General features: G+C 56.3%; 1 protein-coding gene across 4 annotated transcripts in view; it reads left to right on the top strand.

Moving 5' to 3' along the window:
- WHRN (whirlin) overlaps positions 1 to 11,989 on the top strand; it is an 89,021-nt gene extending 77,032 nt beyond the window's left edge. For 2 of the 4 annotated variants that reach the window (XM_057549412.1, XM_057549410.1), the window contains 5 exons: positions 6,285 to 6,356; positions 7,588 to 8,125; positions 10,008 to 10,186; positions 10,702 to 10,824; positions 11,113 to 11,989. In XM_057549412.1, coding sequence (XP_057405395.1) covers positions 6,285 to 6,356; positions 7,588 to 8,125; positions 10,008 to 10,186; positions 10,702 to 10,824; positions 11,113 to 11,295 — 1,095 coding nt within the window. In that variant the 3' untranslated portion in view covers positions 11,296 to 11,989. Of the gene's footprint in view, positions 1 to 6,284; positions 6,357 to 7,587; positions 8,126 to 10,004; positions 10,187 to 10,701; positions 10,825 to 11,112 lie in introns of all 4 variants that reach the window. The other 2 variants (XM_057549411.1, XM_057549409.1) reach the window with 1 other exon arrangement.
- Positions 11,990 to 12,295: the final 306 nt, after the last annotated feature.

Below are 12,295 nucleotides of genomic sequence, written 5' to 3'. Positions count from 1 at the left end.
GAAGCTGCTTCCACCAAATAGAACCACGTCCATGGAGGTCAGAGCCTGCTGGAACATGACCAGCCCCTGCTCCCCTCAGAGCCCGGGTTTGCCCGGCTATAACCTAGGAGAGCTGGACTAAACACTGACGTAGGACTGTGGGGTGGAGGTGGGGGGCTTCACCTTTTCTGTGCCATGGATCCTTCTGGCAAGCTGACAAAGCCCTGGGACCCGTTCTCAGGATAACAGTTTTAAATGTTTAAAACTAAAACACACAGGATTACAAAGGAAACAAATCAGATGATGAAATGCCTTTTTCAAATATGGAAACAAATGGTAAAACATGTGCTTCTTTATCATCACGCCCAGTAACAAGGTCTGACAGCAGGTCGGTAACAGCTGTAATTGTCAGGCCATATGAGCATAAATGGGACTTTGCAGCCTCTGCAATGTGATACGAAAGATCTGTGACAGTGTCACAGGCGCTGCTGATTCTGCTGGGCTGTGTTGCCTCCGTTCATAAAGGAAGGAGATGCTACATTTCGGTTAGAGGTTAATGAAAACGAAAGATGCAGGGTTTTCCCCCAGCCAGGTTCACCGGCTTCTGACTCCTTCCTGGAGCCCTGCTTTCCAATGCCTGTCCTAAGGGCTCTTCCGTCCTTGACCTGGAGATTCTGGGTCACCCTCTCTGTCCACTGAATGATGTCCTTGTCCTAAGACCATTGGGAGGGAGCTGCACGGAGGCAGAAGGAAGCGTGGGCTGTGCTGGGACGAGGCAGTAACACCCGCCTCTCGGGAGGGCTTTGTGCACCATCTTCCCGGGGGCTTTTCTGCTTCTGTGGTTTGGTGGCCAAACATGGTAGCAGGAGTGGACAAGCTGCTAAAAGGCCCAGTGCCGGTTCCCATGGCCTCAGCCTCGCCAGCGAGTGCAGGTTCCAGCCCTCTGTGTTGAGGATTGTTTCTCTCCCTGTCCTCTCCTCTGCCCTCCCCTCCAGCTTCCAGACTTCCACCCAAACCCCGGCTCGGAGAGGCTGGGACAGCATGATCTGTCTCCACCAGCACGGCCATCACCCCAGGGTCTGGCCACATGATCCTTTTGGACCCCCAGACCCATCCCCTTCACTCTGGGCAGCCCCCTGCCCCCCAGGAACACCAGGACTTTCTGGCTCTACCGGCTGCGACAAGCTCCCCTTCCCCAGCTCTGGCGAGGCCACCACCTTTTGCTGTTCTCTCAAGTTCCCTTCCTCTTTCTCCCCTTGCTCTCCTCTTCTTGGTCTTTTCTCCCCAGTCTTCTCCCTTCTCTTTTTCCCTCTTATTCTCACTCCTCCCTCTCTAGTTTCTCTCTCTCTCCCGCTGTCCTCTTCCTCTCAGCAGCCACTACTGCCGACCTTCCAGAAGCCTTTGTGACTCTGTGCCTCAGTTTGCCCATTGACAGAAAGGGGAGGGCACTCCCAGCCTCAGGCCTCTGGTGCATTTTGGGGTGGAGGTGGGGGGAGCCTGTAGTCCAGACATCAGAGTAAAGAAGCAAGAAGAACAAAGAGCTGAAAATAGCACCTTTATGTAAGAGCCCTCCCATTGTAATGAGAGGGTGGAGGCAGAGGAGCCCCAGAACTGGGCTGGAGAGAGGGGAGGGGAGAGAGGGGAGGGGAGAGAAGGGAGAGAAAGAGGGCAGGGGAGGGGAGGGCCTCATTTGCTGAGGTGGCACCCGGGCCACGCACAGCCTTACGGGCCTCCCTTTCCAGGATCACAAGTCCATCTGGCAGAGGCAAGCACAGGTGATTGCCCCTTATGATTTCATTTCATTTTCTCCCCACAGTTCCGTCAAACCAGACCCTGGGGTATCTGAGCCCTCAGTGGGCAAACTCAGATGAAAAGGCGTTCTCTCTGAAAGGAAGGGGATTTTCTGAACCGCCACAGATTTGAGGAGGAAGGAGATGGGGGAGCAACTGCAGCAGGTCTTGAGGGCATCCTGGCTCTCATGGGAAGTAGTCTGGATAACAGACTCAGACCCTGAATAGGGTTCAGCTTCCTGCTCCGTCCTTGCTGTGTGACCTTGGGCAGGTGGCCTCCCCTCTCTGAGCCTCAGTCACCTCGGCAGTAGAATTGATGAAGGGTCCCACCTGGCAGGATTAATTGAGCCGCCAGGTTTAAACCCTTAGCTAGTCTCTGGCCTCAGTGGGTGTGGGAGGAGGGCAGCCCAAGCAGCTGGGGCTGAAGGGGGTGGGGAGGAGGCCAGGACGCACGGGCTCCTTCGTGAGCTCTGACCTTGATCCTCCTCTCGAAGCCTGTTCCAGAAGCGTTTCTGCTGACGCATCCCCCGGGTTCTTAGCCTGCTGTCTGCAGCTATTTCAGATGCACAAGGAACATGGCTCGGGGACTCGGGGCTCCTGAGCGTCTGGATTCAGCAGATGGAGTCTGGCAGGGCTGGGCTCCAACCCATCTGCTGCTTGCTCCACTTCAGGCCTTCCTCCCAGGGCCGGATGTCTGTCCCTGATCCACCCTCACCCTCCCACCTCTCCATCCCTGCCTTCCATCTTGGCTCCAGGATGCCACTAACAGCAGGGAATGACTGAGGCCAGGGGCCAGCGATGGCTGCGTTCTCTCTTGTTTCAGACAGGGTCCTCCTGGGGCCCTTTGGTTCCTATAGTATCAGGACCCTATTCAATTCTGGGGTCAGGGTAAGGTTGCATGGGCTTTGGGGTCACCCTGACATGGGTTAGAAACCTGATCTGCTGTAGAATGGCCCTGTGGCCTTGGACAAGTCACTGCCTTCTCTGAGCTTAAGTGTAAAAGATGTAAGCGGGGACAGTCAGAGTGCCTGCCTTACAGGGTCGTTGGGAGAATCAATGAGATCATGTAAGGAAAACATCCAGCAGGGGTTCTGGCATGCAGTAGGCCCTCCACAGTTTGGACTTCTCTGATGTCCTTCTCTCTAAGAGAAAGTCACGCCCTCCCTGTAGCGCTCGGCAAAACATGCTTGTGTCGTCAGGATCAGGATCCCTCCTTGCCCCCTCCCATGGGCCCTAGTACAACGCCAGCCCCATCGGTGATCCCGAACGAGAGTTTGTGGGCAGCTCCATCATGCCTGGCCCTCTGCTGGGTGTTGGGGACACAGTGGCCTGCTCACCTTTTACCCCCATGAGCTTTCCTCGTAAGTCAAGGCTGCCTGATAAATGCTTGTTGATCAACTAAATGAATATTCAGAGCTCCTGATGCACCAGAAGAGGACAGAATCCCATGTCTTCCGTCCCACCGTGGACTGTCATCTAAGACCCCGGGGTGCCTACAAGGTGAATTTGGGGGGCAGGTGGCAGTGGCTAGCTACATTTGAGGTGACGGAGGCCCCTCTTGTCTTTGGTGTAGGCACCTCCCAGGTCTGTGACCCCCTTGGGGCCTCCTGCTGAGGCCAAGGCAGTAACTGCCGAGCCTTGGGAAGTCACTGCCTGTAACCTGCCTCGCCATTCACCTTCATCCTAGATGGTCTGTGTTGCCCAGCTGGACTGTTTCCTGGGAGCACTGGACTCATTACGGTTTGGGAGGAGCGGGTGTATGAAAGGATTACTGTTTCTTTCCATCGAAGTGCTCACATGGGCCAGGGCACGTGGTGTAGCCATTTGGTTCCTAGGGCAGATTTGCAAGATCCCAGGCTTCTGATAACCTCCCCTCTTATATTGTGCCAGGCTCTGTTCTGAGCATTTTTCAGGTGTTAATGCATCAACTCCATGAGGGAGGGACTGCTGTTTACCCATGTTAAAGATGAGGAAACTGAGGCCCAGAGCAGTTCAGTGGTTTGCCCAGTGTCACTCACCTGTGAGTGGCAGAGCTGGGTGCGATCTCAGAAAAGCCAGAACCACTAATCAGTGTGTGAAAGGGCAGCCCTCCCCTCCTCAAGGACCCCCCCATCCTTGCATCACGGAAGCTGTCAGGGCGTCTTCCCGTGAGGTGGTGTGCAGGAGACAGTGTTGGAGAGAGGAGGAGAGGTCAGGAAGCTGAGGTTTGCACGTAAGCCTCAGCTTTGTTGATAAAGCAAGGCAGTTGTCCTGGCCTGGCGTTGCCCCAGAGGCATCACAGGACCAGATGAGGAGCCCTGGGTGGGAAAGGCTCAGGGCTGGGAGGGCGGGGCATCTTGTAGGTTGGTGGATTCCCATGGCTGACCACGTGCCCTGTGCCCACCCAGAATGCTCAAGGCTTCAGGAGGCTCATTTGAGATGGGGGTCAGTGTGGAGTGTCTTGGCAGCCTCTGCCCTAGGGGTACGGAGTCGGGGGGCTCCTCCCATCCACCTGCTGCCTTCACCCTCATTCGAGCCACCATTACTGCTCTCCGTGACCTACCGTAGCCACCTTGCTCAATTCTTTGCCTGCTCGGGCCTCCTCCCTGTGACAGCCAGAGTCGCCGATTAATTCATTCACCCATCGATTCATTCGTGGATTAATTAATTTGCTTAGTAAATATTTACCAAGCAGCCACTATCCTGAACACTGAGGATAGAGTAGGGACCAGGTGGTCACAAGTCCTGCCTTTGAGGAGTTATCCTAGTGGGGAGACAATAAGCAAATCAATAGTATCCGATCAGGTGGTGATAAATCTTATACAGAAAAACGAAGCAGGGTCAAGGGTTAGACAGAGGTGGTATGGGGTGGGTGGAGAGGGACGCTGTTTGAAAGCAGGGCTGGTCAGGGGAGGCCTCACTAAGGTCAGAACTAAATAAAGTGAGAGAGTGAGCCAGGAGTGTAGTGCAGGCAGAGCAGTGAGTGCAAAGGCCCTGAGGCAGGAACCATCCCATCCTGTTGGAAGAGTAGCAAGAAAGGGCTCAGTCACCAGGCACAGTGAAGGCAGAGTTAGGAATTTCCTCTGCGTAAAATGGAAAGACCCTGGAGGGATTATGAGCTGGGGAGAGACACTGTCTGATTTACCTTTCAAGGTTACATCCTGGCTGCTGGGTGAAGAATAGTGATCAGTGCAAAGGAGGAAAATAAAGCAGGGCAGGGTTGGGGGTTGTGATTTTAGGTGGAGTTGTCAGCGTGGACCTTTTTGACGAGGTGATATTTGAGTAAAGTCTTGAAGGAGGTGAGCAAACAGATCACGCCTTGTGGATAGTCCCGGGGAAGCATGTTCCAGACAGAAGGAACAGCCAGTGTAAAATGTAAAGGCCCTGACTTGCCTGCATGGCTCTAGCGTGGCTGGAGAGGAAGTGAGCAAAGGGGATCTTCTTAGGAGGCAAACCTGACCACATCTCCATGGTGACCCACTGCCCTCAGGCTTAGGTCTAAGAAGCTCTTGACTCATGGGGAACCACCCGAAGATTCTCAAGCATCCTCTATCCTTCCTGCTTAATGCACACCCCTCCCTCTGAAACACCCATCATTCTTTCCTTTGCCCAGCTTTAAGCCGTGCTCGCTCCTTCAGGAAGCCTTCCCGGATGACCCCTCCAGCTGCATTATATGCCTGTGTCTCCTCACCCTGTGCAATCTCCTCCTTGCTTATTTGTGTCCACCCCACTCTCTCTAAGCTATTGAAGGCAGGGGCGGTGTCTCACCTCCTCTGTGTCCCCAGGCCCTCGGTCTGGAGCACTGAGACTGCTCAGTATCGGTCGCTGAACTTGAGAGTTGAGCCCGGTGATGGTCGTGGAGGCTCCTTGCCATCCTGGGCCCGGTGAGGTGGAGAGAAGTAGCTCTGCTGAGCCCTCAGGAGCCCAGCTTAGAGAGGAGCACTGCTGGGCATCCCGGGGTGGCTGGAGATGGCAGCTCAGTGTCACCTGAGGGAGCGTCAGGCTTCTGGTGAGGTAGGAAAGGAAGGAAGAAATGAGCATCTTTGCAAAATAAGGTCCATTGAAACCGTAACCCTCTCCCACTTACCCCACAGCACAAAACCATTAAAATTAAAAGAGAGAGACTTTCCCCATCCACCTCTCATCTGCATCTTGCCACTTTCACACCTCCCTGGGATCCTGGCAGGAGCAGTGGAGAGAGAACCCTTGGGTTTTGGAGGCGTTGAGAGTGTTGAGCACGGGCTGAGCTACAGGAAATCCCAGTCAAGGCCAGAGCCACCCCACAGCATCGGCATGTAGTTCAGGAGAGGCCTGGAAAGTCTCCAAGAAATTGACATCCTTGAAATTGATTTCCAAATGAAAATCGACATTAATTTTAATGTGTAAAGTAAATTCCCACGGAGTGGGGCAGGTCAGGAGAAACTTAAACCACAGCACAAAGGTGTCTCAGGGCACGTAGATTTGGTGTCCTAGAGAGCAAAGTGGTTTTTCCCTCTCAGTTTGTATTTGCTCACATGGCTTTCTTCTCTGTTCTAGAACACTCTGGACCTGGAGGAGACTGGGGAGGCCATCCAGGGCAATATGAACACCCTCTCAGACGTTTCCCTGGTAAGACCCTCTCTGGCCCTTACATTGCGTTTTGCCCTCCCGGGTCTGCCTGAGACCCTGGGGGCTGGCTCCCTGGTGAGAGCCACAGGGAGGAGACAGAGGCCCTCAGCTGTGAGCTCTCAGCTAGTTCTGGGGATTTTAGGCAGGGCTGTCTCGCTGTTTGACTATTTGCCGAGTTGGTGTTACTTTTGATATGTTATCTGAATGTTGTCATAGCAAGTACTGAAGCATGAAGTGTGTGGCGAGAGCTCCTCAAGGAGGCCCTGTGATTGCGCTGGAAAAGGGAGTTAAACGTGACCTCATGCCCACACGCGTGCATCCGCAGTCTGGGTAGCGTTGCCTTGTGATCTGACCCACATAACTCTTGAATGGCCTGGGCTTTGGAGCCAGACTGCCTGGGTTCAAATCCTACCCTCTGACACTGACTGTGTGACTTTGGGCAAGTTTCTTAACTTCTCTGTACCTCGGTTTTCCCATCTGTAAAAATGGGGGTAATAATAGTGCACTACCCCATAAGTTTGTGGCAAGGAGTAAATCAATTAAACTAAGTAAGGACTTTGGAACAGTGCCTGCAAGGCCATCAGAGCTGTGCCAGTGTTGGATGCTGGCATAGGGAGGGGGGCATAGTGATGACAGGATCTGCCACTCACCAAGCACCTGCCGGCTCACAGGCCCCTTGCTAATGCATTACACACACTGCTCCTCACCTCCCCGCGACTCTGCTGGGTAGGTGCAGTTTTCCCCGTTGCCCAGAGGTGCACTCAGAGAGGTGCTGTGCCGTGCCCAGGGCCACACAGCACCCCAGCCCATGTCTGTCCACCTTCTACCCACTCTCTCCCATCAGTCCTGTCACACCTCCTGTCTCCAGAAGCTATGATAATCCCTTAAAAAGAAAAGCCAAAGAAAGGCCTTTTTTGTTTTCCATCTCTGCATCCTGCATCTAATTAAGTCCCGTGCCCTGTGACAAGCCCTGGCTAATGCCAAGAACTTCAGTTCCCAAAGGTAATGATGCCATCCCCAGAGACTCCTGCCAAGATCCCGATGCTTATCAGCTGCTGAGATGCAGGGAGAAGTTTTCCACTCGGGTGTTGCATTATTCAGAGCAGCGTGGCCAAGAGCTGCTAGAGCGGGGACGGAATTCCAGCCGGGGCCTGGTGCACTGGGCGCTCAGGTCTCCCCTCTAACAGGGACGATGGGCTCTGACTCCTACTCCTGTTGGGTCTTTTGGCAGGATGATGTCAAGTCCACCTCCAAGGGACTGCCTAGCTACAAGCCACTGGCTCCCCCATCACCTTTGGCCCAAGGCCACGACCACCTGATCACCCAGACGAGGAAGCCGGGCAGAGAGGACCTCCAGCTGCCTTCCTCCGCGTCTTCCCACGCGGGCATCGTCTTCTCTGCTCTGCAGAACCGCAGCCCGCCGGCGGGCACCTCCCCCGCCCCAGAGGCCTCCTCAGCACAGGACTCGCCCTCCTCCCCCATCTACGCCTCCATCTCCGCGGCCAACCTGGGCTCCAGGAGGCCGCTGGACACCCATCTGGCCCTGGTCAACCAGCACCCCATTGGCCCCTTCCCGCGGGTCCAGTCACCCCCGCACCTGAAAAGCCCCCCTGCAGAGGCCCCGCTGGCGGGGGGCAGCCTTCCACCACCCTCCCCCTCCGGCCACCCAGACCAGACGGGCACGAACCAGCACTTTGTCATGGTGGAGGTGCACCGCCCAGACAGCGAGCCCGACGTGAACGAAGTGAGGGCGCTGCCCCAGACGCGCAGTGAGTACCGCAGACCCTGGCGGGCTGGGCTCAGGGTGCTGCTGTGTCATCTTAGGGGCTCCCTGTCCCCCCTACGTTGACCTGCCCATCAACACAGCCAAGGTGGGACCAGATGCTCACCCAGTGAGGGGCCCCCTCAGGGTCAGGGGGCCAGGGAACAGGGTCCCGAGCCCAAGCCCGCACTGAGGGGCTTTGGAGGCAGAGGCGGGAATGTGAGTCCCCGCTCTGCCGTTACTGGCTGTGTGACTGTGGCCAGGCTGCCATGCTCTCCCATCGGGGACTGGAGATAACAGTGACAGTCCTGCCAGGTGGCTGTGAGGGTCGGGCTCCTCCTCCAGGGGCCCCAGACCTGGTCATCCTGCACTCACCTGCAAGTCTCCCCAAGAAGACTGAGCCTGTTCAGGGCAGGGGTGGCTTCTGTGATCTCTGTCCCCCAGTGTCAGGCACAGAGCAGGTGCTGGGGAACAGGTGGGCATTGAAATTGCAGTCTCTGGACCCCTGGAGGTCTCCTGACCTGGGGCTGCAGGGTCAGAGTGCGGGCTCGACCTTCCAGACACCTGGGAGGCCAGCCCGAGGCTGCATCCCCTGAGCTTCCAGAGGTTGTCCAGCTGGGGAGGTGGCAGGAATGGTAGAGCTGGCTTTCCACTCCGTAAGTCTGAGCCCTCCGCAGGCCCAGGACCCCCTGCCTCCTATTAGTGAGTTGGGTACGTTTTGTTGGATTCTGCTGCCATCTTGTGGCTAAGGTGATGCGTGGGGCAGCCTTGGCCAGGGAAGGTGGCCAGCCAGGTCAGGGGACATTTACTGAGCACCTGCTGTATGCAAGCAGCGGGCAGACTAGGATGCAGAATGCGAGGTCCCTGCATTCAGTAGCTCACTGAGGGAAGGCAGCTAAGGGAAGAGCAGGCAGGATGTGGTGAGAGAAACCTGAGCTATCATAGATGGATCACTCTAGACCTGGCACGGAGCCGGACACACATGATAATAAAGCTAACAGGTGTACAGCACTCTCTGTGTGCCAGGAACACTGTTCTAGGGACCTTGCCGATATTAGTAACTCATCTAATCCTCCCAACAGCTCTGTGAGGCTGGACTGTTATTATCCCCATTTTACAGATGAAGAGACTGAGACACGGAATGTAATTGTGGAGCCAGGCAATCTAGCATAAGCCTGTTCTCTTGGCTGCTTCACCCAACACATCGTGTCTATTAGTCTTTACGATAACCCCATGGGATAGGCATCATTGCTCCTGGGTTAGAACAAGAACATGGAGGCTCAGAGAGGCTGTGTAACTCGCCCAGGATTGCACAGCTGGTCGGAGAGGATTCAAACCCCACCTTCCAGACTCCAGAGTGTCTCAAACTCAGGGGCCAAGCCGTTACACACATAGTGAAGGGGTTTGGGCTTGACTGTTAAACCAGAGGGTGTGTGCCCGTCACTCAGCTCAGGCCAGGTGGGGTCAGCAGGGGCACAGACCAAGCATGGCAGACCTTCCTTTTTTTTCCCCGAGAAGCTTGGAATTTGATTTTTGTGTGAAATCTCCTAATTCGAATGTGTTGGTCCTTCGTTAAAAATTGACAACACTGTGAGAGTTAAAAAAACAAAACAAAATAAAGCAAAACAAAGCCCATATCTGTGGGCTGGGTTTGCCTCCTAAGCTCTGTTTTAATCATTATGCCAGGGGCAGTCAAAGCAGACGTCCTGGAAGTGGTGGCCTTGGGGCCAGGCCCGGTTGGAAGGGCAGGTCTCAGGAGGTGGGAGGGTGGCAGGGAGTCTCTGCCCAGAGAATCCCCAGCCTTCCAGCCTGCCGCTCAGCTCCTCCAGGAAGTCCTCACCAGCCCCAGCTGTAAACCATGCCTCTCCTCCTGTCCCCACTCCCAGCAGCCTCCACACTCTCCCAGCTCTCGGACAGCGGGCAGACCCTGAGCGAGGACAGTGGTGTGGACGCCGGCGAGGCAGAAGCCAGCGCCCCAGGCCGAGGCAGACAGGTGGTGTCCGCCAAGGGCAGGAGTAGCAAGGAGACGCCTCGGAATGAGAGGACGACCGAGGGGGCCGCCAAACCGGTGAGCGAGGAGCGGGGGGTGCCAAGGGGGAGGGGGAGGCCGGCCCCAGGTGAAGAACAGGAGGTCCTGAGCAGGGGTCAACTCGACAAGTAACCACAGGGGAGGTAGTGAGCCCCCCGTCACTGGAGGGGTGTGGGTGTCTGGAAAGACCGCTGTCTTCAGTCTGAAGGCCCTCGCTTGGCCACTGACACAGACAAGCCAAGTGCTCAAGGTGGGTCTCAAGGATCTTTCAGCTCAGTTCTGACAGGATGTGGTGGCAAGGCAGTCAGGCTGCGTTCAAGTCCTGGTGTCACCCCCCGGGCAGCCTTGGGCCAGCCCCTTAACCTCCCGAGCCTCAGAATTAGAGAGCTGAGCACACCAAGTGCTGCGCTTAGTGCTAGCACACTGCAGGCTCCCGACCCGGGGCTGGAGTCTGCGCCCTGCTGACCCAGAGGCCTGTCGTGGCTGGTCCAGCCCCCAGGCCAGGCCTGTCCACCCAGGAGGCCTGTCACTGGTTTCCTTCCTCACACCTGCAGCCCGGACTCCTGGAGCCCACCTCCACCCTGGTCCGCGTGAAGAAAAGTGCAGCCACCCTGGGCATCGCCATCGAGGGCGGCGCCAACACCCGCCAGCCCCTGCCTAGGATCGTCACGATTCAGGTACGTCCCCAGGGACCTGCCTGACCGCGTCTCCCTACCCCTGAAGGTCCCCCTCTCAGCATCCCCAGGGGTTTGCCATGCCCAGGGATGACCCAGCACCCGAGGGCAGACCCAGGCTCATACCACCTTTGCTCTCGCTGAGCCTCAGTTTTCCTAATCAGGGCAGTGGACACCAGATTGTGGCTGCGTGGCTGGCGGTGGCAGGCCTACCCTGGTGGGTGGTCAGGGCCAGGCTGGCCTAGCCCTCAGGCACCCCATGTGCTCGTGCCCTGTGTCTCACTCCTGCAGCGAGGCGGCTCAGCCCACAACTGTGGGCAGCTCAAGGTGGGCCACGTGATCCTGGAAGTGAACGGGGTGACGCTGCGGGACAAGGAGCACCGGGAGGCCGCGCGCATCATCGCGGAGGCCTTCAAGAGCAAGGAGCGTGACTACATCGACTTTCTGGTCACCGAGTTCAATGTGATGCTCTAGGGGCCAAGGCCCGGGGGCCTCCCACCGCTGCCCAGCCCCTGGCCCTGGTCCTTCCTCCCTCCTGGCACTATTGAGCTCCTTCAGGGGCCGGGGCTGCATGGCCAGGGTAGCAGGAAGACATCCCTCCACTCCTTCCTGGCCCACTGGACCTGAACCGGGAAGAAAGAGCTGGGCAAGGCAAACAGAAGGTCAGGTCGGGGTCTGGTGCAATGCCCAGTACACAGTAAGCACTCAGTATAAGCATGAAACCTCAGGAAGGGAAGAAACTAAGGGGAGGGGCAGAGCGCTTATGTCTTCACCTGAGGCCTCCCAGGGCCTGGAACTCTGGGTTGGGTGGAGGCCCTGCTGCACTCCGGCCAGCTAGGACCTGGCCCATCCCAGATGCCCGAGCTTTTGTCTGGAGTGAAGTGACATGAGAATCCGTAGACACAGCCCCCAGCCAGGGCGGCATCTTGCAGGACCTTCAGTGCCACAAATAAGCATCGAGCACGCCCCCCCGCCATTCACACCCCCGTTCCTCCTAGCTCCTCATCCTCCATGGTATTTATTATTTATTTCCATCCCACACCCCTGGGGACCCCAGGACCCCAGCTTCCCACCACACCCCTAGCCTATCCCAGAGGCCTTGCAGGTGACCAGTGTCGTCAGTGTATTTATATACAGAGCTTATGACTTTAATTTTTCAATAAAGAGATCTGAACAAGATTAGGACCCAGCGTGCTATGTGGCCTGCCTGTGTGGCTGGCGTTTTGATTGCTTGACGTGGAGAGGGGATGGTAGGACAGATGGAGGCACCCAGAATGTCACATTTCCCCGCCCCCCCTTGGCTCAATCTGGGTCACACAGCAGGTACGCAGGGGCACTGGAGCCATAGCCACATCTTTGGAACACCTTCCTTGAAGGTGATTTACAGATATTTTTAGATCAAAATGCACAGGCATATATAGTTGTTAAACTATAACGCTGTACCCCCCCTGAAACTTACATAGTGATATTTCAA

Source organism: Balaenoptera acutorostrata, chromosome 6 (genome assembly GCF_949987535.1).
Source record: "Balaenoptera acutorostrata chromosome 6, mBalAcu1.1, whole genome shotgun sequence".
In the NCBI taxonomy this organism is placed as follows: domain Eukaryota; kingdom Metazoa; phylum Chordata; class Mammalia; order Artiodactyla; family Balaenopteridae; genus Balaenoptera; species Balaenoptera acutorostrata.
The sequence above is the reverse complement of the archived record's forward strand: the minus strand, read 5'-3'. Positions and strand labels throughout refer to the sequence as shown.